The following is a 26,827-nucleotide window of genomic DNA, read 5'->3' as shown; positions in this document are numbered from 1 at the left end:
GCCTCATGAGGTCATCAAAGCAAGTGGCAGAAGTGATGTTCCTAGAAACTCTGTTTGTGCCTCATTTCTCTCCAGAGAGAGGGCCTTGCTTCTCTAGCCATACAGCGACAAGAGAAATAAAATTCTACTAAGGCTACCTCTACTGATTTTCCTTCATTACTTATTTGCGTCTTTATTTGCACCTCTTTTAAAAGGATTTGAAGTAGAAGTTTTATCAAAGATAACCACCAAAATATGTAGAGGAGAAAGAAATGTTTGCAATGCCCACAGAATAATGGGAATAGATACCAAGCATGTCCTGGGCGTCTCCAACAGGAGAGGTTTCCAGAGGAGGTGTTGTGGGACATCTACTCACTGGAAGAAGTAGGAGAGCCTCTGCTAAGGCAGAGTTTTATTCCTTTTGTCATTGTATGGCTAGAGAAGCAAGGCCCTCCCTGGGGAGAAATCGGGCACAAAAAGAGTTTTTAGGAACAACACTTCTGCCACTTGCTTTGGTGACCTCATGAGGCTTGCTTTTGAGGGTTTATGAGGAGCAGGCAAAATTGCAACCATACAGTAAGGCGCTGGTGATTTGGGGCTCATACCAAGGCCCTGTGCACAAAACCACTGTTTCTATCGTTTTATCTGCATCTCCACGGAAAGAGAGGATCCAAGAAGAGAGGAGTGAAGGAGGGAAGGAAAAGAGACCTCCTTCTTGATGTCAGTTCTTGTTATTAGGAAGCAAATTCTTCCATCATCAATTCTGAATCAATTGCCCTGCTAAGAACAAAGAGAACCAGACATGTCCTGGGCAGCTGTTGGGATGGATGGTGCTGTAGGCCTGAGGGGAGGGGCTGTGTACAGGCCATGGGTTCTGTCTGTGGCTCAAGAAGAGCTTCCAGGGCAGAAGTGAAGGTCAGGTGTCTGGGGATCCCCAGATTCACCTGGCTGATATTTCCTGTGCACTGAGCCAGGTGTGGAAGGATCAAAAATAAACGTCACAAAACCTGCCTTCAAGGAGTTTCCAGTTACTGGGGAAGGCAGGCAGGCAGACAAATGGCTAATTTCAATATGACATCCAGTAGGACTCATTAACACTTCCTAGAACTATCTAGCGAGCGTCTCCTTTGTGCAGGCATTGTGCGGCATCACGGGGACTCAGGGTAACCATGAAGCTTGGAGTCTAATGCCACAGTCTAATGTTTAGGATGCTGTGAGAGCACAGAGGAGGGTTTCTACCGAGACTGCAAAAATCTTGAAAGGTCACACAGATGACAAAACAGAAAGGGACAGCCAGGGAGCCCCACACAGAAGGAAGAGCATGATCACGTGCACAGCGGCACAAAACGTTTCAAGGACACACACTACAAGGAGGACACACTGCAAGGCTGGGTGTGTGTTTGTGGACTGCACCTTACAGCATTATGACTTTCAGATACATCCTCCAAAAGGCCTTCCTCTCCTCCAGTGGTTTGTCCTTAAGACTGAACTTGGGGCCTCTGGAGCATGGGCTATAGCAGCTCCATAGGGAGATGATAGGCCAGTCCAGACACGGCTCCTGGGAGCTTTGAGGAAGAGCACGTAATTGGGTATATTCTCTTTTACATATAATCTCTCTCATCCAACTATTTTCCCATGGCCAGTTCCCTGGAGATGAACCTCGCAACCCTGGTGTGCAACCTCTGCTCATGGTGCACCCTGAGAAAACCCCTTAAAGAGTAGCTGGTTAATGTGAGGGTTCAGGGATAAACCCAGATTACACGGTCGTCAAACGTGTGGCAGGGTTGCAGTGTAGAAGGATACTGCCTCTGTGGACCATGCATCTCCTGGCCTCTCCCAGAACAACACTAATCAGGAATCTGCTGCTTGCCAGGCTCATGTTGTCACCCTTGGCCCCTACCCCAACTCTGTCTAAGGTCAGTGTAGTGGCCCCTATTTTACTGATGAGGTACCTGAGGCTTGGAGACCTTCACTAACCTGCCCAAGACCTTTCTGACCTGACAGAGTCAAGCCCAGATTATGGTTGCATCTGCTTCAGACAAGCTTTTCTGAAGCTTCCCACACATTTGTGCTTGACATTCAAACCTCAGCTCAGACAGGAACTCTCTTACTCTAAGACACCATCTCCGTGACTCCTTTTTCTTCTGTAGCACTTACCCTCTCTGAGAGGACAGCACACCCTTATTCATCATCTGCCTCTCTCCCAGCTCCACAAGGCGAGGACCTTTCTTGACTCCTTTACTGTTCTATCCATGATGCTCCAAGCAGAGCCTGGTACATGGAAACCCCCCAACAAATGGCTGTTCAGTGAACAAAGCTGGCTGGCTGGCCCTAAACCAACCCCTCTCCACTCTAATGGCACAGCTCAAGCTGATGGCCAGTGGCCCAGGAGCCTGTGACGAAGCCCCTGGTGGCCGCAGACTGACTCACATACAGGACTATCTGAATTTCTCACAGGTGAGGGCAAGCAGTTCCATAGATTTTATTTCTACTTCAACAAAGGAGAATATCTGGCAACATTATATGTGACAAACATTTGAGATTCATAAACTAATACTTTCCATAACCCATGTTCCTTTATGATTCAATTCCCTCATTTTACTACCCACAAGCTGGCCTTAGGTGGCACATACCTCTCAGACATGCATCCCTGTAGGGTGTGGGACACTCACTGTGTCGGCAGGCACTGTCACCGGTCACTGCAAACTGTGCCTGGACCTGGCTCCGACTTCCAACTGCTGGTCTTGCTGTTTCGACCCGTTAATGTGTACACTCACTCCAGTGTTCATGCAGTGCCGTTTTAATTTTAATTTTACTTCTCTCCAGTGCTTTCTCATCTCCAAATTATTTTTCCACTAAAAACAATGAAGACCCTCCTTAAGTGGGGCCCTCCTTAAGTAGGTCACAGTCCCGAATGTTTGGGAAAGAAGCATTGCACCCTACCTCATGACCTCATGTAGTCCTTGAACTATTGGCATGTTCTTTGTTTTATAAGACATGCATTCCTAAAAATCACCACGTTAGACCAAATGGGGGAAGTGGGGCAAGGAGCACAGCAGTCAAAAACATCATCGGTGACATAAAAAGAGGGAAAGAAAAAAACATGAACACAGTTTTACACGGGTTAAATGGCTAAGAAACATAGAAGTACTACAATAAATAGGGCACTTTACCTTGAAGAGGCTTGGCCTTTGCTCATGGGGTGGGGGGGGGATGTGCGAAGGGTTGCAGCTTGTGTGTTACTGTGGTGGATGAAAGGCGGGTGGGTGGTCCGAATGGGATGTGAGGTTGTAGCCACAGGGGCGGGTGGGTGCAGCCCCTAGCACTTGGTGAGCCCAGTAGCTGGAAGGTGTTTGAGACGTGCACAGGTGCACCGCTTTTTGTGCCTTACTAAATGGCTGGCTTCAGCTGGGTGCAGTTCCCTGCACTCACCTAGTATTTCTGGGGGAGGCGATTTTGCATAAGCAGATGTGAAATTCCTGTTATCTTCAAATTATTCCCTAATATATCAGTTGTGTTGGAACAAATTCACATATTCAAAACAAGTGTCATAGCAGAGCCAGCTGTACCTGACTCCCTTTCATCTCTTCCTTGTTTATTCAGACTGGGCCAAGAGGATTGAGTACCAGCCTGGCTCGGGGAGCGCGCCCTTGTTCCCCAGCATCCACCTGGAGACATGTGACGGGGCCGTGTCCTCCATCCAGATCACCACAGAGCTGCAGACCAATTACATCGGGAAGGGGTGTGACCGGGAGACCTACTCCGAGAAGTCCCTTCAGAAATTATGTGGTAGGTTTTTCCCTGTGGGGACTTTTCGATACAAAGCCTATCTTACTATGTTATGGGAGAACGAGCCCTTCCCACCACATTGGCATATGTAACTCCTGGATGAATATTGATTGAGTTTATTCAGTGAGGTTAGAGGGTCCTAAGGCACAGCTTTGGCAGCAGGCACCCTGATCAGACCCCACCATTTACCAATTGCACAGCTGAGGGCAAGTAAAGTGACAAAGCCTCCATTTTTCATCAGGAAAAGAGTGATTAACGACACACTGTGTTTCAGAGCACCTAGCAGGGAACCTGAAGAAACACCAGCTTCCTTCCGCTGGGTTGGTTTATAGAGAGGCATCCACCAGGGGCCAACATGGAGGGCTCTGTCAGTCCCTTGGGGAGAGGTTGGTCTCCTCCCAACAGGGCTGGCTACATAATTTTCAGGGCCCTGTGCAAATGAAAATGCGAGGCCCTTCTTCAAAAAATCATGAAGCATTTTAATAATAAAATCACAAAGCATCACACCAAGCTGGGGGCCCTGTGAGACTGCTCAGGCCGAGTGCCAGTAAAGCACAGCCTGGCTGCCCACACCAGAGAAGAAGGGCTTGCATGGGGGAGAATGAGCAAAGCAAAGGTGTCCAGGTGTGGAGGGAAGGGGCCTGCTGTCCATGGGCTGAGAGATGGTGCCATGAGAAAGGAGCAGGCCGGCAACTAGGCAGCTGGGCTGAGGGAGGCGTGCTATACAAGGAAGCTGGGCTTTACTGAGCACCTACTTTGCACAGCCTGCCAGACTCTTCAGGCACATATCCTGATTTAATTTTCTTGTCTTCAGTGTGGGAAGGGTGTTTATTCATCCAACTTTATAGAGGTAAAATTTGAGGACCAGAGGGGAGCATGACTTGTCCAAGGTCACACGGATAGAAAGTGGTAACCGAAATTTGAAGGGAGATCTATCAGAAGGAAAGTCTCTTTAGCTCAGTATCTGCGATGGGAGGCTAGGCCTTTACAGCTAGCGTGTGAGTCTCTCACGTCAGCCTGTAGAATAAGAAGATGTTTAGTCTGGTGGGAATGGTCCCGTGGGCTTTGTGAAAAAGACTGTTGATGTATTAATAGGCCTCCTTTATCACCACCCAAGTGTATTTTATTTCTTCTTTGTTCTCTTCAAAAATACTCAAGAACTCACTTGTGACTTGGCAGCAGAACTGTGGGGAACTCAGTCCTATAGGGGGCCTGTGTTTGGGGTAACACATTTCTACAAAGGGATGGGGGGCTCCTGAACGCACCATCTAGCCCGCCATCCTCTCCTGGGGGTCCTTCCACTACTGTTTTGGGAACACTTTTCCCTCTTAAACATCGTCCCTCCCCCCCCCACACACACACACCTTCATCCACACTGTTGGTTGCCTAAAGAAGCAAGTGAAACTTTTAGAACTGAATATGAAATAAACCCCGCTTGGGTATCACCATGTTCCATCTGTCATGTCACCAGGCCAGCAAGGAAAGCCTGTGGGAATACAGACTTCTCCAGGAGGATGTAGCTGAGTGGGGAAATCACCACACCATCAATATCCCAAACAGCTCCTGCAAAAATGGATATAAGGGGCCCGCAATATTCAGAAAACTGCCTGCAGTGCTCTCCCCAACTCTGCGTATGGAGAGCCACTCAGACAGCTTACTTTGAATGAATATCTCATTTTGCTTCCTGTGCACCTAAATTATGAGTCGACTGGACCCCACTCCGCTAAGAGCTACCATGGGTTATAGTCATTTCCTAAACTCCTCCAGGTTATAAGGAGATGATGGAATCAGCTTGTTAAAGATCAGATGGGCCCAAGGGCATGCACTTGTGATTTGATTTTGAATGTTGCCAGGAGAGATGAGGAGATATGGAGAGTGAGAAGGATTTTCTGAGGTAAGAAACTTTAGAACAAAATTGCATTTGGTGTTAACACAGCTCATTCCTCTGCACGGCCAGCTCCCCTTGCAGGAGGGTAGGTTAATTCAGTCAGGAAAGCAGTTTCCCCCAAGGTGCATGCAAGATTATCTGGTGCTCGGGGGAGACCCTTTGTTAAGAGATATCTGCGTGTCTGTCTGGTGAACCTTCCTGATGGTGCCACCCTCTGCACTGATGGGAACTCTGTCCAAGGAACCCTGATGGGCAGGGCCACCCCTGCCTCCACATTCTGAGTCTGAATCTTGAATTGCTCTGAGTAGAACTCTGGGGGGAAAAGGCAGATGCAGAAGAGTGAGAATCAGACGCACATCTGGTGCTAGAGCCTCCTTCAGAAGGAGGCAACTCATCGGACCCCAGGATGTCTGCAAGCTGTGAAGGAAATGCAGGCTCGATCTCTCCTAAAACAGAGTCTGGGTTGTAATTCCTGACTCCTGTGGGAACCTGAAGTTCCGGGGACAAGCTCCTATATGTGTTTCAGTGGGCGGTAGGCAAGTTTCTTACGGAGTTCCCTAACCAGGGAACTGCCGTGACATTTTAAGCCTCAGCATTCATGCATTTTTTTATTCTACAAATCTTTATTGACTTTGGATGGAAACATGGAGATGAATTAGGATGTTATTGCCGTAGTCTAAAAAAGGTATAATTAGTTCTGAACCAAGCGAGTGGCAGTTGGTATGAATTTAAGACAGAGCACAGAGGCAAAATTGGTAAGATTTAGTAATGCGTTAGCTGTCGGGAGTGAGAAAGAAGGAATCTGAGACGACTCCAGGATGAGTGTGTGGCTGGACAAGGGTGCCTCCAATGAGAACTAGGAATCCAGAGCAAGAACAGAGTTAGGAGCAATGATGACCGTCACCTGTGGAACATCCAGGTGTGTGTGCCCAGCGCTAGCCTGACCCTTACTCTCCAGAAGACCTGCCTGCATCCTGCCCATCCATTATCATAGCCCATTTCCTCCTGATGTTCTTCTTGGCCAGCGCACCTCTCTTACCCCACACCTGGCTTATTCTCATCCCTAAGCCTTTGCTCATATTTTCTTCCTGCTAAGATGCTCTCTTCCCTCTTCCTCATTCTAATCCCTCTATGGGGGCAATATTCTCTTGCCCTCTATGTTCGCCAGGGTGACAGTCCGAGGTACTTTCTGGGTAACTTTGAATTCTGCTCTCTCTTCGGTGATGTTGTAATTGTGCAGTGACACAAGCAGGGGTGTCTCCCCACAGGGGCACTACGAAGTCTGCTCATTGCCCACCTGCTTCCTTCTCCTGCAACATCAGCTCCGTGAGGAGCAGCGATGGGGGAGTCGGACAGTAACAGGCACAAAGCCTCCTGTCAGGACCTACCTGACAGGAGCTGCCGCCCTTGAAGTAGCCCCTTTGGTTCCAGTGAAGTGCTGCCTGAGGTTTGTACACTGAGACACTCCTGCTCTGCCTTGAAGCAAACATATTCAGGGCCCTTAACCCATGCCCCCGTCAGCTCGTGGGCTGGATATAGCCTAAGAAGGCCCCTCGACTGCCCTTGCTTTACGTAAAGCCAGGCTTCTAGGAGAAATCGGGCAGGCTGCTTATCATTTCCTCTTAACTCAGAGATTTAAGATGAGGGTACGTCTCAGTACCTGGCTTCCTGGAGGTGAAGTGTCACAGCACTGCCGTGGGCATGAAATTCATGGGGAAACCCTTGGTAAGACCTCTTGACCAGATTGAATTTGACATTAACCACAGCTCCAGAAAAGGTCTGCTTTGATGACCTCAAGTCACCACCTATTATAGTCAATAGAAAAGTATTTAGGACACACACACCTTCATAGCCCAGGGCCAGGGGCTGTCCCTGCTCAGGATCACAGGACTCCTGGCAGCTGTCCAGCAGCTCCCGCCCACGGCACCCAGCCAGCTGTTTTGTATGTGGAGTCGTGAACTGCGAGGACAGGTCTTGTTGAAGGAAAGGCCGAAGAATGAGTGCATGCTATTAAATCAAGTGATTGATCTGTCAGAGTAGTTCAGATCGCTAGACATTAAGTTGTTCTCAGAATTATGCACTTGTGAGCCAGGAAGTTTTCACAGGGGATTCTTCCATTCATTTACATATTTATTAATTTAACTAACATTTGTTGAGCGTCCAAGTGCTGTAACTCTTGTGGTTATATGGAATGTAAGAAGACCCCTTAGCAGTTTAGACAGACATGGTGAAAAAGTTAAGTCGCTGGTTTTCACCCTGCAGCACAACAGAGCTGTCCTCACCAGGAATCACTGACAGAGCTTTTCATACCCTCAGAACAGCCCAACCACAGGACGCTTCTCCAAGATACCCGTGAAGAGCTGGAGATTCCAGGGGACCATATTCGTGCCGTAGTCATAGCCAGTGACTATTCTCGGAAAACTGAAGTGGGCCTCTCACTTTAATGAAAATTGATGCATGCCTGTTGGGAGTCAGATTAAAGCAGTAATCAGCTCTGGCTGGTGTAGCTCAGTGGATTGAGCACAGGCCTGTGAAGCAAAGGGTCGCTGGTTTGATTCCCAGTCAGGGCACATGCCCGGGTTGCAGGCCAGGTCCCCAGTGGGGGACATGAGAGGCAACCACACATTGATGTTTCTGTTCCAGTCTTTCTCCTTCCCTTCCCCTCTCTCTATAAATAAATAAATAAAATATATTTTTAAGAGCATTAATCATACATCAGTAAAAAGCTGCACACTCTGACTCATGGATGATGACAGGAAGCAGTGGACACCTTTCTGGGTGTGCCTGTGCCTTTAAGGTTTCTATGCCACTACCATACAGCATACCCTCCTATCCTGGGGAGGAGGTTTTTGTCTACGGTAGCCTTGTCCAGGCTGGTCAGCAACTGGGTTTCCATGGCCCCACCCTGGGAACCTGGCTGCCCACCCCTCATCCGAAGCCCACCTTGCTTCACCTAGAGATCCAGCATCTTGGAGGATTCCCCTCTTGTCCAGGATTCCAGAGGTAGAATAATAGTCTTATCATAGGATCAATAGGGTTTGAGCTCCTGAAATGCCATCCGAAAGCCCTCCATGTCCTTGTGAAGGTGAGCAGATGGTGAAATGGGAATTACATCTACTGATATCAGTCACTTATGTGGGTTGTCAGTCGGAACAGCAGGTTAATGCTGTAGTGACAGATGATCCCCAAATCTCATTGGCTTAAAACAACAAAGGTTTATTTATCATTTGTACCACGTGTTCTTCTTGGGTTGACCGTGACTATTCCATGTGGGCTTCAGCCTGGGGTCAGGCTAAAGGAACAGCCTTTACTAGATCATCGTTGCTCTCATAGCACCTGGAAAAGACAGATGGTGAACCATGTCCTGGCTCTCAAAGGTTCTGCCCTGATATGATATACTTGACTTTCACTCATAGTTCATTGGTCACAGCAAGTCACATGGCCAAGTGATATCAGTGGGTCAGAGAGGCATGTGGGGAACAGAATGCTCTATACCACCATGCAGTCCTGCTCGGGCATCTGTCAAGAGAGCCTCCCTGCTTCCTCTGAGACTCTCTGCCACTGGACTGCTCCACCCAAAGGCTTTGTACTGGGTCCTGACAGGTAGGGCCCATTTCTCTCTAATTTAGCACTGCATTCTCACTGCAGTACCTGGCATGGCTGAGACATTACACAAACATTCATTGAACTAATACAGAGATGTTGCTGATCATGAGAATACTCTGCAGAATGAGGCCTCTGTGCTTGTTTATGATGGTTCCTCTCCCCCGAGACACTGTTGCTTATTCCCACCCTTTCCCATGCTGTGGTGGACCATGAGGAGGCCTGTCAGTCACCATTGCCACAGTTCCACCTTGAAGTGCTAAGGGCTCTCTGCCCTTACCAAGACCATCCAGAGCAGAATGAAAACCCCTCAATTAGCAGGCCAGATGCTGATAACTTCCCCCAGGCTGATTTGGGTTCTCACACCACAGTGTACCCTGAAATCTGCATCGTTCACCTGTCTTTATCTACTTGCTGGCTCAAAGGCTTCCCCACCTTGAGCCCTCTGACTCCCAGCCCTCCCCCTGCCCACCACGTTCAAGCTGCAGCTGCTGTGCCCCAGACCAGCGTGCCCTCTCAGCGGGCCAGTGGGTCCCAGGGACCTTTGTGGAGTCCCAAGGAGCATCTTAAATATACCCTAATGTGCAGACAACGCCATACCATCTTTGCTTGTGATGTATCTGTTTACTCACTGCTCTCCACAGGATCCCTTGGGGATAGGAGGGAGAAAAGAACTTTGGGAGAAGGCACATCTCTCTATTTGTTTAAGTGCATCGAGAAATGAAATACAAGCTGTTGTGTTTGTGGAAATATGCACCATCTGGTTAAATGCAGCTTGAGGCTTCCCAGAAGGCAACATCTGTGGATTAGGCAGGGTGGCCTGCTGCCCCCCTCAGTAGGGAAGACAAGGGAGCTCTGCATCCATGGCCTTGCTAGGACACATGCTGTCTTCAGTGCACCTTCTGCAGGCAGCCGCCTGTGTAGGGAGCTGGATCCCAGGGGACTGGGCTGTGCTTGGCAGGACACTGTACTGCGTGGAATGTCAGCTAGGTGTCTGAGAGCTGGGCCCGCCCTCTAGCTAGCTGTGTGGCTGTGTGATCTTAGTCATTTCCCCTCCCTGAGCCTCAGTTTCTATGTTTGTAAAATGTGCAGGAGGTTATGAGAGTCCCCTCCAGGTTCACTGCGGTGATGCCGTGGGGAGGTCTCAGGGGAGAGGAAAGAACTGAAAAGCCCTGACGATGGGCCCCTCACTAGCTGCTTGTGATCTTGTGATTGCTGAGCTTCAGGTATCTAATCTGCAAAGTGGAATCATAATGCTATTCACCACATAGCTGAGTAACTAAGAAAAAGCTTTGAAGTGCTTAATTTAGGTCTGGACTCAGTACCCCAAAAAGGTTCCTAGGAAAATAATAATAATGCCCTGTAAAATAAAACAGGGCATTAACAATAAACAGAAGTTTATTTTTATGAAAAATGAACTTCTATATGTATAGGAGATATGTACAGAATAACCCTGACCAGGGCTGGCCTTTGGCAAATGCAACCAGTTTTGCCTCCCAATCTCTTTCTGTCTTCTCCCCACCACCCCTTATATTATACCTCTCCCCCTTTCTATACACCTGTTTGGGGGAGAATTAGAAGTATCCCCTTCACTGATCTAAGGTGCTAATTACAGTGTGGATTCTACAGGGACCTTTGCATGGTCCTTAGCCAAAAAAGGCCCTCAAATGGTGGAGTTTTCAGCCCTGGAACTTTCCATCCTGGTTCTGCTGTGTAGAGGCCGGCCCATGCACCTCTGCCCTGGGCCCTGCTGGGTGATGCTGGCTGCATTGGCTTGAGCTAGAAGTCAGGAGCCCTCAGTGCTCAGGCTGCGTCTCTCTGGCTGCCTGAAGTTTCAGAAACAGACACACACTCTGTGTGTGCCCCAATCACCAGGCTGTCTCTGTGCTAGACAAATTTTCGTGTCAGAGCCAATTTAATTACTGGTCAAGGAAACTGTTGCAGTATTGCATTATTCTGGGAGATCTAAGAAAATGAACTTTTCCTGAAGACCACGTATCTCCCACTCCTAATCTACCCCCAAGTCTTTACCTGCTACCATGTTGGTGGATTTCATTCATTCAACATGTATATACCCACCTCTGGAGGGTGATAACCCTTAAGGCTTTGTTAGTCACTAAAACATTAGTGTGAATTAACTTCCCAGATAAGTAAAACAGACAAAGGAGGCCCCAGGGGAGTGGGACGAGAGGTGTGGGGCATGGACAGGAGGCTGGATGGGCAGGCTCACGTGAGCATTAGGAAGGTGGCCAGAGGCCTCTCATGGAGGCACTAGATGGGAAGAAAGGCAGTTAGTTATACACATTAATGGAGTGTCTACTGGGTGCCAGGCATGCTGCCAACCAAAAACTCTTAGAGAAATGCATGTAAATAAAGTAGTCAACACAGCCCCCGTTTGTCCTTGATACGCCTGAGCAACAGGGTGACCATGAATGGGAGCCTGAACTCTTCCACCCTCTCAGGGTCTGCAGTTCCTAGAAGCCTGCCCCAGGTGAGCCTCTCGCAGTACTAAACAGAGCATATTTTCTGCATAACAAAACTTTCAACTGCAGGCCAATAAGTGCTCAACCTTAGACCCAGAGATCTGTTCCAAAGCTGGAGGCAACAGTGGCTGGATTGAACATTTTCAAAGAAATATATTGGTTTCCAGTATGGCCCTTTCCTGAGGGATTTTCAAGGGTCATTTTAACTATAGGAGATGTTTGTGGTAGCTGACTTTGGAACTCAATCCCTGCGTGAGATGAGGCTTTGTTATGCAGAATTCAGAAGTTCAGTGATGGCTGACAAATGGCAGGCAATACACCCAACCACTGTCCATTAAACCCATCAGCATTTACCACAGACTGGTCAGTCCTGAGCCAGGAGAGAGCCCCCATACCTGTGGCCCCCAGCACCCGGCACACCTTAGATGTTCTAGCTTTTATTTCCGGACAGTATCAGGAAGCCCCGGGACCTCCTCCTTGCTGAGCCTTGCTCCCGTGTGGAATGTAAGGACGTGGAGAAAGTAAGGATGCAGAAGCTCAAGGATTTTCCCAGCTGAGGAATCCAGCTTTCTCTTCAGGCCAGCCCCTCCCACTCAGCTCTGCCCTCCACAAAATTGTAGGTGTGACTCTCCTAAGACAAAAATCTGCCCATGATACTCCCACTGCTTCAGGTTAAGTCCCCATGCGTTAGTCTGGAATCACAGTGGTAGCAGAAATAATAACAATTATAATAATAATGATGAAGTGATAGCTAATCTGAAGTGAACGCGCACCTCGTGGTGAGCAGGCTGCTGAAAGCTCTAATGCAATTTCTTATTCAGTCCTCACAACACCCTGGGAAGGGAGATAGTGTAAAAGGAGATGGGACATCAGAAAGGTTAAGTGACTTACGCATGGTAACAAGGCTACAAGTCGTGCTGGCAGGCGTCAGAGTCAAGTTTGGCTGACTCCAGAACTGAACTGCTGTACCCTTTGGCCTGCACAAATGGTTATTTTTAAAAAGTATAGTGAGTACAGGTGGCTTCCACTCCCCATGGTATTGGAACCTAGAATGTTCCTCCATCACAGCCCTGATCATAGTTGTCTGTCGACTTGTTGGTCCTGATTCAGGGCCTGTGCTGATTCTCCTTTAGGGAGATACTCAGGGACCAGCACCCGCCAGGGGTCTTGGCATCTCGTGGGTGCTCAGTCAGTGGCTGACAGGTTAACGGATGGATGAGTGCTCGAATGAATCTGCTGATCCCAATCAAACCCTGGCCTTCTCCAGAACCTTGCCTCTTTATAAACACCCCGAGGGGATTCCCATTTCCCTAAATTCCTCCAGTACCTTTTCCCTGTGTGGTAGTTAACTGCACTGTGTCTCACCACAGGCAGAACTTTTCTGAGTAGGTTACTGATGCCTCCCCAGGGAGACCATGGCATTTCAGGAGCAGGGATGGCATTTGGCCCTTCTTTTTCTATGTCACCTAGCTCAGGACTGGGCACAGACCTCTAAATAAGTACAATGAGTACAGCTGACCCTTGAACAATGTGGGGGTTGAGGTGCTGACCCCAGCATGCCCAAAAATACATGTATAACTTCTGACTCCCTCAGAACATAACTACTGATAGCCTACTGTTGACAGCAAGCCTTACTGATAAAATAAGCAGTTGATTAACACGTATTTTTATGATATATTTGTTAATACTATATTCTTACAACAAAAGAAAATGGTATTAAGAAAATCAAAGAGAAAATACATTACAGTATTTACTGAAAAAAGTCACATCTAAGTGGACACATGCAGTTTAAATCAGTATTGTTCAAGGGTCAAGTGTAGTTAATCCTGACCTAGCAGCAGAATACAGAAGGTGAGGCCACCCACACCATTAGGGATGACCCTTTCTTCTTTCTGTCCCCCGTCCCCTGCAGGAGCCTCCTCTGGCATCATCGACCTCCTGCCATCCCCCAGTGCTGCCACAAACTGGACCGCAGGACTGCTGATAGACAGCAGTGAGATGATCTTCAAGTTTGACGGCAGGCAGGGTGCCAAGATCCCTGACGGGATTGTGCCCAAGAACCTGACGGACCAGTTCACCATCACCATGTGGATGAAACACGGCCCCAGCCCTGGTGTGAGGGCGGAGAAGGAAACCATCCTCTGCAACTCAGATAAAACTGGTGAGTCTCGAGCCTGGCCCTTCTGGTGGCTGCCTGTGATGTCTCAGCAGGTCAGGCAGAGACACAGCTGCCGAAGATGGGGGAGAAAAGCAAGAGCGTGACAGGGGCCCTGGGAAAAGATTCTGGTCTCTGGATTTCCGGCTGCTGATTCCTGGGCTAGGGGTAGAGCAGGACCAGAAAAAGGACAAAATCAGCTGTACAGACACAAAGAATGCAAAAGCTGCCCCTGGGGTTGGAGGTTTTAAACTGGGTTCTTCACAACCCCAGCCTCCCAGAAGTCCCTTGGGGCTGCTGTACATGAGACAGGTATGGGGGTGCATCCTTACTTCAAGCAAAGCAGCTCCACTTTTATTATATACAGAAGTGGGCAACAGTACGTTTATAGTTGTGAGTATACACAACACAGAGTTAATACAACTATTGTAATAATCAGAACCTGCATGTCATTTTCCACAGGAACAAAAGTTTATTTTTAATGAAAGGACCCTGCTAGTTTAAATTAGTAGTTTGAAAACCAGTGCCGTGGATAATAATGACAGCGGGGCCCGCTGTGCAAAGCAGTTCACAGTTTGGTGGTTAAAATCTCGCCACCGTTTACAGACCATGTAGCCTTGGGCAGGTTGTTGAACGCATCTGTGCCTCACTTTTGCCCTGTCTATAAAGTGGGCATTACAGTGTCATCGTCTACCTTGTCGGGTTCTTGTGAGGATTAAATGACCTAATGTACGCACAGTGCTTTGGCACAGCACCTGGCATGTAGGAAGGACAATCTGTGCTCGTACTCTTCCAGCCAGTGCCTCCCATCACTAATCTTGTAAAAGCATTATTGTGTCTCCCATTTTAAGGATAAGGGACATCCCTGACGGGTTAAGTGGACTCGCCCCGAGTTCCAGGGCCAGGAAAGCTCAGAGCGGGAAGCTTGGAGTGACCAGCTCCAGTCCCGTGCTCTCGTGCCTGCCCCCACGTGCAAGCACGCATGTGAGTCCACGAACACTCTGATATCTTATGCAAATTTTATGACTCCATCTTAAACTGTAATTTCACAAATTCCCATTTCAAATGCTACTTTTGTTAAATTACCCAAAATAACCTCAGCAACGAGAAGACAGTGCAGAAGGACGGCTGACGGCTCAGCCTCTGCTGAGGGGCGGCCCAAGTTCCTGTCTCAGCTTTTCTACTGCCTAGGGTGTGACCTTTGAGGAGTTGCTCAAATCTCTCCTTGCCTCAGTTTCCCCAAATGTAAAATGGGGAAAATAAACATGAAATAATGTATGAAATCACTTAGCGGCACCAGATACAATAAAACCAGTGCTCCGTTAATTTACTTGATGTTATCATTACGGCTTCTGAGTTTTACATTTTGCTGCTCCCAGAACCCCACATTTCCTGTTTCAGTCAATCCTTACAATACATGTTCATGCATTTTTCTGGATATAGAAACTGAGACAGAGTCACCCAGCTTCCCCCAGTCATGTGGTATGTCTACGTTGGAGCCAGGACCAGTGCCCATTTTCTCTAGGACCTTCTGTCAAAAGGGGCCTTGCTGACGTACATGAGATGGCCCTGAGGTTTGGGACCAGACTCAGAGTTCAGCCAACAGTCCAGGAATTGCTCTGTGGCCTGATCCTCCCAGTGCCTGACTGGGTGCTCCCACTATAATCCAGGAGCCTGTCAATGAGACAAAGGCTTAGGAAGGTATGGAGAAACACAAAGCAGTGTGAGCTGGGTTAGTGGCCTCACACATACAGCGCTGGCTGAAATGGATCCAAAAGCCCCGGGAAGCAGGTCGGATAGATATTAATATTCCTGCTCAAAGAGAAGGGAATTAGAAGTTGAGGGAGTGGCCTAGGATAGCTGCTGAGTGCCCAGGAAAATAGGCTCGGCCCTCCTCCAGCCATGCATTCCAGGCCCGTGCTCTTGGATCCGTGGATCCCAACCCTGCTACACGCCAGCATAACCTGGAGCACTTTTTAAAATATATAAATGCCATCCCCCAACTCCCAGCTCAATAAATCTGAGTTTCTGGGGGATCCTTTTGGTAGCCTTGGCTGAAAACCCTGCACGAGCAATGGCACCTCGCCGGCCTCACTGTCCTCGGAGCAGTCCAGGCACCGGGCCGGTGGGCACCCTCAAACCAGCACACCCCGGAGCTGCTCGGCCTGGGCCTCAGTGTCAACACCGCCTTACAAATTAGTTCAAGGCTGGCACAAAGAAAATGGGGAAGATTTTTCTCTAACTCAAAAAAAGCCTATAACTACCTTCTCGCCCTGCATTTTAAAATATACAGAATAAATTAAGCTTGATTAGGGCTTTTATGTATCAGAAACATTTTTTCAAATAATATTAAAATCAATACACATTTATTATATCAGAAAACATGAAAAACAAAGGAAAATATTTAAAAAGATACAAATCACCTAAAAATCCTAAACTTGGAGATAGTTTCTGGTAATACTTCATATATTTCATTACCAAATCTTGTATTTCTATGTATCTGTCCTTACAATTTCAATCTGTTTTATAATACATGTGATACTACTGTTATCTATTACTTCTATATAATATTATATTTAGATCATTTCTACATGTGATAAAATACTCTTTAAAGATATGAATTATATGGCAGTCTAAAATTCTGCCATGTTGCTTTATTATACTTTGGTTGCCTCCCTTTTGTTAGACATTTAGATTGCCTTTTTTTTAATGCAAATAAAGCAATGCTACAATGAACATTCTTGTATATACCCTTATGGATATTTCTGATAGAATTACTGAGTCAAAGAATATAAATGTTAAGAGGGCTACTGATGTAAATTACCAAATTACCCTTCATGAAAATTGCACTAGTTTCTGTCTTGTCCACTAAGTAAAACTTACTAATGCTAAACTAGTTTATAAATAGTTGGATAACAGCCCTGGCTGGTGTGGCTCTATGGATGGAGCTCTGGCTTGAGAACCAAAGGGTCACTGGTTCAATTCCCAGTCACGCCACATGCCTGGGTTGCGAGCCAGGTCCCCAGTAGGGGGCCCTGAAGAGGCAACCACACAGTGATGTTTCTTTCCCTCTTTTACTCCCTCCCTCCCCCTTCCTAAAAAGAAAGAAATAAAATCTTTTTAAAAAGTTGGATAACAGAATTGATTAGCAAGCATGGACTAATTGTAGTTTTTAAAAAGTAAGAAAGAAAACCACTATTACCATCACCAACAGAAAAACATCTCAGTGGCTAACACACTTTCATTTCAGCTTCCCTCACGTCAGTGTCCAGCCATTCTAAGTGGGGCTGGGGATGAGGAAGCTGCCCTTCATCTAGATATTCAGGGACCCAGATCCCTTCCATTGTTTGGCACTGCCTTTTCCAACCACAGAACAGAAAGTTAGAATAGAGTACAGCATAGAAGTGTTTTATTGGCTAGACCAGAAAATGGAGTGTCTCACTTTGACTCACATTCCATTGGCCAGAATTTGGTCACATGGCTCCTAACTACAAGAAAGGCTGTGAATTGAGTTTAGCTGTGTGTATAGGAGGAGCAAAGGAAACAGGGTTAGGTGAACATACAGCACTGTCTCTACCACAGGGATATTCTGTGGGGCATTTGTGCCTCCTTCAAGCTCACCTTTGTTGGCCCTTAATTTTCTCTTCCCAGTATGAGCAATGCTCTTTCCTACCCTCCCTCAGTACCTCCTCTCCCCACTCACCTCTGCTCCTCCTGCCAGGACCCCCTCTGCCTGGTATGCAGCCCTCTTGCTACCTCTGAGTTTCAGCTGAGAGCAGTGAATGACAAGTGGCCACCTACAGAGCCACTTCCCTACAGGGCTTTCCAAGAAAGAGGAGGGGCCAACCTGGCCCATCAATCAGGTGAGAGAGGCAGATGCCAGCCTGGTATAGAGTACTAAGGAGGTCCCCCTGGCTGCTGGGCAGAAGAAAGGTGCTCCCATACTTTCAGAGATGCCCAGAAAACCACTCAGAAGGGTCGAGGTTGTCTGCTTTAAAGAGGAAGTAGCAATCTCTCTTCCAGTGAGTGGCCTGCAGGCTGAGCTGCAATCACTGTTCTGTCTGCTCTAGGCTGGTGTTGGAGCAGAGACCAGGAGCCCTGCAGAAGTTTGACTCATCCCCAGGAGTGTGGGGTGTATAAAAGCTGGAGCCTCAAGCCCAGGTGGTGCCTCAGTGGTGGGATGAGGAGAGAGCAGGTGCCCCACTACAATTTGGCAGGACACGGGTGGTTTTGTTCTTCATATTGTGAAACATACAGGCATCCAGAAATGGGCAAGACTAGAACCAAGAGAGCTGCATGCCAGGAAGACAGGATGTCAGCAGGAGAAGCAGATGTGGGGGAGGGAGACATTACTGGGGGAGGGCAGGAGCCGAGAAGAATCACAAAAGGTCAACTGGAAAGAGCACCACTCACACCAGGAATGGTGAGATAAGGGCCAACAAAGGTGGGATTGGAACTGGTACAACTGTCCCAGCCATTGAGAAAGGGAGTGTCACTTATCAGATCAGTTTCTACAATATATAAATATTATAACAGGTCCACTCTTATTGAGCATGTGGGGAGTGAGGGTAGGGTGGGGGGAAGAAGAAAGGGCTGGAAAAAATATTTTACCGGGACCCAAACCCGCTTCATTGACCATGGGGGTCATGCAAAAATCTCCGCAGGGCCTCTCCAAAAACCAGTCAATGTGCCCATGAAGGAGCCCGTACGTAGACATCTGCCATGACAAAGGACATTGGACATCCACAAGAAAATGACAAATTTCACTGGCGCTTTAAAGAGACTTTCCACTTCATCCTTTTGCATCTACCTTCCTGCCTCTGACAGTGACTGGGGCCAGGAGGAGGTTGGGGGAAGAGGAAGTGGGACAAGGAGAATGAAAGAACAGACCTTACCCCATTCTTCCCCACTGTGGGTGACTGGGTCATAGGTCAGGACTGAGTGGAGGAGATGGGAAGCTCTCTTCATCAGATGAGAGACTGAAGTTTTATTTGGAGAGAACTCTTCAAGAATATTTTAATATCTGAAGGTGTCCAGGAGGCATTAGGATCTCCCAGAGACGTGGGCAAAGAGAGGGAAAGAGAGCTGCAGCGAGGACCACTGAAGGCCAGGAAAGGAAGGGAAGCTGATTCCTAAGTGCATGATGTCACCAGCCCCTTGGCCACATCTGGTACCCTGGTGTGGGTGTGACTCCAGGAATGCAGACAAGTGGAGGGAGCGGGAGGGACAAACCTCCTAGGCTAGGAGATGCTCTAGACCTCTTTCATTCTTCTTGTTCCACCTCCTTACCCACAACCTGTCCTGACTCCAAATAGTACTGAAGGGGAAAATTCTTTCTATATTTTCCTGGTTTGTATCAATAGAAACTATAGGAAATAAGTTATGCTATTGTGAGAGGGGCAAGAAATATTTAGTAAAATTCCTATAACCAGGCCTGGGTGTTTTCCAGCCCCAAAGCAGACACTGGCCCAGGCTAACCTTGCCACATTTGCCAACTGACCATTCACCTTCCTTCTATGCTTTGGTTGCATTCTGAAGAACGAGTATGCTTTATGCAAATAGCATCCAACACTACATTTTTATGCTGCATGGCCATGAAGCAGTGCAGCAGTCCTTGTAGGAACTCACAGTCACTGAGCAACCATTCTGGGCAGGTGCTTTACACACAGTTTCTCACTGTAACCATTAAGATGCTTTCAGTTATAAGGAATGGGAAGTACAGATCAAACTGGTATCACAAAATCAAAATATAAAATAATAAAAGGAATGCAAGGTTCTTGTAGCTGAAAATGTCTGCAGATAAGACAGCTTCAGGCAAAGTCTGATCAAAGCCTGGCTCCTTTTCCCTGCAATTTCTTAGCTCTGCCACTGTAAGTATATCAATTCCATGTTAGCAAATGTGGATGCGGAAGTACCAAGCTTCCAAGTTATATACTACGACTTATAGAAAGTGTCTCTTCTCTTTGCTTTCTGCCAAAAGAAAAAAAAAAAAGTAGTAGTTAAGTAGTGCTTTCCCAGAACCTGTCAGAAAACCTCATGAATCACCGGCCTGAATTGAGACATTGCCAATTCCTGAGAGAAGCCCTATGGCCAAGAGAATAGCCTGAACTGCTGGGCTTGGGCCTGGACCCTGAACCACTCATGGTGCCAAGGGGATTTGCATCTGGCCTTTTGGCCAGAACCAATCAGAGCCTGTTTCTAGGAGTGGGGTTGGTGTTGATTCGTTCCACCCAGGCCACATGGGCAAGGTCTGTGCATGATGTGCAAGAATCAACCGCTATAGCCTCCTCTCATGATAGGACAGGATCCTATTCTGTGGGTCAGGATAAGGCAACAATGTTAAAGGAACCCAGGTTCTGGGAGGGTAAATAACCATCCTTGCATCACCCAAAGATACAGCTCCACTTCAAGTCTGTCTAAATCTAGGACCCATGCTGTTCGCACTGAACCTCCTCTGCTCATCCACCCATCCTCTGTGGAGCATTTGCCCTGTGGAACATTACTGTGTGGGCTACTGTATTGTACATGTGAGTTCTCTGAGTGTTGCTCAAAGACTCTTCCTCCCCACCCAATGGGTGCTGACTGGCGGCTACAGTACATCTGACTGGGACTGACAGCATGAAATTTCCTAATCAGGAAAGGAAGTTTTTATATCAAAGAAGGGAAGAGTCCCATTCATTGTCTGTGTATGGATGAGAGAGGCTTGGAAAGACACAGAATTACCCGTAATGTTGGAAAGTCCATCTGTTCCCCTCCTGCCAGCAAACTAAAAGGGAGGCAGCTCCCCTTCCCTGCGCAGAGAGCTGAGGAGAGGTGCTCCATGCTCCCCCACCCCCACCCGTCTGAGGCAGTAAACGCCCAGGACTGGCCGAGAAACCAGCTATGCGAAAGGATCCCAGAGTGAACCATGTGATTGTCAGAGAGCTCCCTCAACCCTCCCAGAAGGATTTTACCAAAAAATTTAAAAAATAAAAGCTTGTTAACCTAAGTAATTTTTATCTGGGGTCTGAAATAGCACCTAAGCATAGGTTGGGTTAGTATTTAATGCCCAGGTGACTTCTTAGCAGAAGTTTTGCTGTGGGCTTTCTGGAATCTTCCTCTTGCATTTCAGTGAGCTCTGCCATGTAAGCTCTAGAACATACATCAGGACCAAGTATAAAAGAGAAACCGCCATGCTGGTGTCCTTTGAGGTCCTGAGTGACGCAGAGGGAAGTCTCTGGTGGAGGCTGACACCGAGGCAGGGGCTCGCTCACCCCCCAAATCCTGTCTCTGTTTTCAGAAATGAACCGGCATCACTACGCCCTGTATGTGCACAACTGCCGCCTGGTCTTCCTCTTGCGGAAGGACTTCGACCAGGCCGACACCTTCCGCCCTGCCGAGTTCCACTGGAAGCTGGACCAGGTAGGCACTCACCTGGCGCATGGCCCCTACTCACCCCTTTGCAGGGGGGAGTGCTGTGCTCCAGGAATGATGGCAGGGGGTAGGCACCTCAGCGTTCTGGTCACTTGCTGATTTTTGGAAGAATTAGCTCAGGGAGATGAATGGCATCTTAAAATCAGCATGGAAATGGCCACTTTAAAGACCAGCCTGAGGTGCGGAGGGCCACACTCCCAGCTGGGACCCCACAGGGTCAGTGGACCTGCGGACATGCCCCCTGGCTGTTTGCTCTGCGTTGAGCTCATGGGAAGCTGGTCCTCTTTTTCATGGTCCCCAGGATCAGTTTATGGTCTTCCCTAGCACATCCTTACCTTGTAAATGCTCTGTGTCTCCTCTCTGATGCTCTTCTCTCTCCTTCGGATGACGGTGTAGCCTTGTTTTGGGTGGCACTCGGGTTGAGAACAGGGACCCGACGACTTTGAAGTAAGCAGTGACATGGTGCACTGTGAGCGGTGCATGCTCTTTTCTGAAGTGGAAAAATCTATAACTCACTCCACAGCCTCGTGACTTGTGATCACAAGGACCACTGTGTCACACTTGTCAATGACAAATGAAGTGTCTCGTTTGAATCAAAAGCTTTGAAGTGTCTGCTTCTGACACTGGCAGTGCAGAGAGTGCGGAGGTGGCACTCACTTCTCTGGGTGACTGTGCCACTGAAGAGGGAGTCTGCACAGCCAGCCTGCAGCTGGCCTTCAGGGAGCTTTGAAGAGCGAGGTGTGAATTGTTTTAAATTGTTTTAAATTATCAAGAGGGAGAGTGCCAGCAGGGAGGGGAGGGGATTGCAGAGACGGTCTGCTGAACAAAACAGGGAAATGATGCTCATTCCATGGCCTCACTGCCTGGTGCTGCAACCAACCACTCTTCCAACGTGTTTTTTTTTTTCTGCCCCACCCATATCCTGAGTGTTCCTGGGGACCTCAGTCTCCAGAACCCACTGTGGGAGCTTCCCGCCTCACCTTGTCTAGGGCTGAACATTCCTTAACCCTTCCCCTCCTCTCTCCGTATTCCCCTCATCTCCCCCCACCCCAGTACAGCTTAAGCTTCCAGGCCCACCGCCCCCCACCCCCATGGGGCTGACCTCAGAGAGTGCTCCTGGGAAGCATTCCAGGAGGAATCCATTTACATTGAGATGAAAATGACTGCCGCCCCCTTTTACCCACACAGAAGTGCAGACATATGCTCTTTAAAAGAGATTCATTAACCTCAGGCAATCCCTCAGTGGTGGAACATCAGACAAGTGACAAGGTCAAGGATGCCAAGAGGATAGGAAAGATGTTTGAGGGAGCCCAGCAGCAATCGATTAATCCATTCCCAATAAATCGCATTTTGCTGGATCCTGGGGTTTTGGAAATAAGGTGTCTGATTAGTATGTTTCTCTGGATGAGGAATTCTGGGTCTTACAAAGGGTATGAAATCTTGACATAGTTTATTTCATTTCACTGCAACCTCTCAGCTACCTTCTAAAGTGCCATATGGCTTATACAAGATGTTTTTAATGCATACTGTGAATTGAGGTCAATTAAAATAAATCCCATATTATGAGGGGTTTTAATAAGAACATTGCTGTACTGCCTGAGACAATTATAAATGCCCTGCAGCATTTTCTAAGCTGGGATTGAGAAGCACTGATGGAGGCCAATGAAGTCACAGCGTTTGAAAAATAAAAATAGCCCTGGCTGGTATGGCTCAATGGATTGAGTGCTGGCCTGGGAAACAAAGGGTCACCAGTTTGATTCCCAGTCAAGGCTGGGTTGGGGGCCAGATCCCTAGTTGGGGGCACTCAAGAGGCATCCACACATTGATATTTCTCTCCCTCTCTTTCTCCCTCCCTTCCCCTCTCTTGAAAAATAAATAAAATTTTTTAAAAAATAAAAGAGCGAGGAAGGAATCCGATCCTACAGATAAAGATATGGTGAATCTAGGAATTTTGAAATGTGTTCCCCAAAGTGGTGACTGGAAGGACAGCTGAGAACCACTGACCACCACCCGAACCACCACCACACACTGCACCTGAGCTCCTCATCTCTGCCACCTTCCCACCCAGGGGGCAGCATGAGGCAGGAGGCCAAGGTCCACTAACATACCCAAGGTCACACAGCAAGGCCGTGCTGAGAATCTGCATTTTTCATCATTCTATACTGCTGCTCTGGTGAACTTGCTAATTTAAAATTTTAAATGTTTTCATTTAGAGATCAGAATTATCACTGAAATGCAAAATGTTTACAGACTTAATAAAACTGTCTGAAAGTGTCAAATCTTCACTGAGCTAGGGCCGCCACGATAGAACGCCCTTTACTTCTCACTGTTCTGGAGGCTGAGCAGTCCATGAGCAAGGTGCTGCCCCCCCTGTTCCCAGGAAGGGCCCTCTTCCTGCCTTCTGTCAGTTGCCTCCTTGCCGTGTCCCCACCTGGTGGCGAGGGAGCTCTGCTCAGGTACCGGTTCCTCTTCCTACCAGGCATCAGCCCCACCCCGTGACCCCATTTAACCTTCATTACCTCCTAAAGGCCCTGACTCCAAGTACAGTCACACTGGGGCTTTGACACATGAACTTGCGGGGAAAGGATTCAGTCCATAGCATTCTTCAACCGAAGAAATTAACATTTTTTTAAACGTAAAGACTGCCTAGTGACAATAAGGAGTCTCATCTCACCCGAACCACTGTCCTCCCTCTGAAAGGAGCTGCAGTGAGCAGGATGTAGGACACCTCAAGCACACTCACGCTGGCAGTCCAGCAGGGTCCGTGGATCAGCCCGCAGATCCCTCTCCCCGAAATCTGCTCCCTGTGTAGACAAAACCTTACCAGAACTTTCTTAGATGGAAATCACTTAATGCCCAGCCTGTGCATACCTGATAAAGCCTCCTCCCCCAGGAAGCCATCCGGAGTCACCACCCCTCCAGTGGCGTGTCTCTCCCTGTGCTTCCTGGAGTTCACTCAGCTCCGTCCCCAGTGCTCCCTGGTATCCATGCCCCTTGCCCATCTGCTCACCTGGCCCTGGGGTCCCAGAGGCCAGGACTCTGTTTTGCTCTCTCCAGCTCCTCTGTACACGTGGTAACCGTGAGCACACAGCTGGTGTCCAGTAAATTTTCACACGACAGTGAATTGAAGTCAAGATCCAAAGATGGGACAGATGAAGTAAGGGAAGGAGAGAGAAGGAGAAACGAAAAATCCAGAGATCTTTTAAAACTTTCTGGCGATTAATTGAATTTTGATCCATTCAATGGAGCATTCTAAAATTTTAACATTTTTTTAACTCTCAAATATTGTTCAGCTTTGATCTTGTACCTTATTTCAAAGATTTTACTGGGTTTACCACCAGTAACTATTTAGAACTTTCTGGCCTTGGCCAGAAAGGACTAGAGCCACTCTAATGCACATGCGTATTAAAATTCCTAGACCATTTAGGGATTCCAATGCACAATAAATGTGTTAATGACTGATGGGCTTCATTTATTTTCTTAATCAGCAGTTTATTCTGAGCACAAACTGTGTGCCAGGCTCTGTGCTGAGTACCAGGGATCAGCAGTTAAATTAGGAGCCTCTGCTCTCTAGAAGTTTTCGTGTAACGGGGCAAACAACACATACAGTTTACCTCATCCTACTGCAGTATGTGCTGGGGCGGAAGGCAGGGGGCCTGGCTGGGGGAGCCCGTGGGAGCCCATCTGGGGCCTCTGACATGGGCCTGGATATAGGGACTGGAAAAGCCCCCAGGAGGGGCCAGCATCTGAAGGGGATGTGGAGGGCTCAGGCCACCGTGTGGGCAGAGAGCTGGGCAGGAGGGCCGTCGTCAGGGAACTGTCAGCTTTCGGTGTGGCAGGGCGTCGGGATGGGGCAGCATGGGAAACGCTGGCCGGTGTTAGGAGGAGCAGGTGGATTCTATCCCAAGAGGCATTTTATGTCGTGCTATTGAGTTGGTACTTTATCCCCAAAAGAATTGGTCACAATTGAGGCATTTTGTTACATAAAGAAGACTGAGAGTTTTAGCAAGAGTTTAGCTTCTTGCATAAATCCTTCTAAATGTGAAAAAGGCTAGCATGACATTCATAAAATGTATCCAATTTAAGCAAATATAACCCAGGCAAAGTCATTCAAGGCAGCCAGTGGCAGTGGCCGAGTTAGAACCAGGGTTTCCCCTTCCTCTCCCCACACAGCCAGGCAGGGAGACCAAGCACTTGACTGCTGCTCTTGGGCGCTGAAGTCAGGGCATGAGATGCAGAATGGTTTCCACACAGCTCTTCAGGAGGTGCCCAAGGTGAAGCGGTTGCTGCAGAGGAGCCGAGGGCCTCCTGCAGCCCAGCTCCTTAGTCCCCGCACCTCAGATGGCCTTTGCTGGGGTGGACAGACTGCCAGGTAAATCCGTCAACAGGCGGCTCCAGGAAATGACCCTGACAATCCAGTGCACCTCACTACAGGAACCATAATGATGAGGAGAATGTCATTTAAATGGGATTTTTACTTATGATCTGCTAATGCTAATCCCTGGAGCCTCCAGTTAATCATGTGCAAACCCAAGCGAGGAGAGCAGGGGAGAATGCCCAGTTGCCAGCTCACACAGGGAAGGTTTATTAATTTGCAGCCCCTCCCAGCTGTAATATTATTTGGGTAAGGTTGACTCAGTGTTGCGAATTCTAATCATCTTCCCTTTGGACTTACTGTTGCTTAGAGGGAAACCTACTGGTGTTTATGGTATTTTTCAGTCATTGGGAGGCACAGCTTGAGTGACAGCCTCAGTCGACCTGCATGAGGACAGGTGCCCCCAGCGCAGACAAGGAACAAAAATGCCTCTCTGAAAAATGGCAATGGGCACAAGATGCATTCTGTTGGTCATTGCCTCCTCTGTGCTGGAACTCGTAACAGGCGCCAGGGGAAGGGAAGAAAGACAGGACACTGCCCTGGGGGAGCTCGCAGCCCTGCCCAGTTCATGGTCCCAGCAGAACCTCCTCCTGCAAGAGTACCAACCATAATGATTATGAGCAGGGAGAAGCAACAGAAGTGAGTGGAGGTGCCCCACTGGGTGAAGGTTGGTCCTCCCTGGAGACTAAACCACCACGCAGCTCCAGGCCATGCAAGAATACAGGCCAGTGCAGCACCTCTAATTGTTCAGAAGTTGGAAATCAGATTTTCATGTGAAATCTCCCAATTTTTAATATTTTTCTCATTTAAAAACATGTATCATCCAACCAAACAAATGTTCTGCAGTGTACCTTTATATTCTGGTCACCAGTTTGAGATGACAGACAAACAGAATAAAACCACTGTTATTTTGACACAGGAAGACCACTCCATAACATGTCCACATGAGAAGTGTGGATCTTCCTATAACAAGGCCCACTTGTCCTTTGTAAACACCCCCTGTTCTCCTAGCCCCCACCCCACCCCCCAAAAAAGAACGTAAAGGCTTTCCAGTGGCAAGCCCAGGGGCTGGGCATGTAGGGTCCCCATCATTCCTTCACCACACCTAGAGGGAAGAGGCAGGAGCAGGTGGGGCAAGACCC

At 48.1% G+C, this 26,827-nt stretch overlaps 1 protein-coding gene across 1 annotated transcript in view; it reads left to right on the top strand.

Annotated features, from left to right (window-relative positions):
- The window catches only part of CLSTN2 (calsyntenin 2), a 594,536-nt gene that overhangs the window by 488,037 nt on the left and 79,672 nt on the right, over positions 1-26,827 (top strand). The window contains exons 6-8 of the mRNA XM_037139401.2: positions 3,583-3,768; positions 13,655-13,903; positions 21,177-21,298. Coding sequence (XP_036995296.2) covers positions 3,583-3,768; positions 13,655-13,903; positions 21,177-21,298 — 557 coding nt within the window. The remainder of the gene's footprint in view (positions 1-3,582; positions 3,769-13,654; positions 13,904-21,176; positions 21,299-26,827) is intronic.

This window comes from Artibeus jamaicensis, unplaced genomic scaffold (assembly GCF_021234435.1).
Source record: "Artibeus jamaicensis isolate MK-2021 breed Jamaican fruit bat unplaced genomic scaffold, CSHL_Jam_final contig_519, whole genome shotgun sequence".
Lineage (NCBI taxonomy): Eukaryota > Metazoa > Chordata > Mammalia > Chiroptera > Phyllostomidae > Artibeus > Artibeus jamaicensis.
This window is presented reverse-complemented; position numbering and strand designations above follow the sequence as displayed.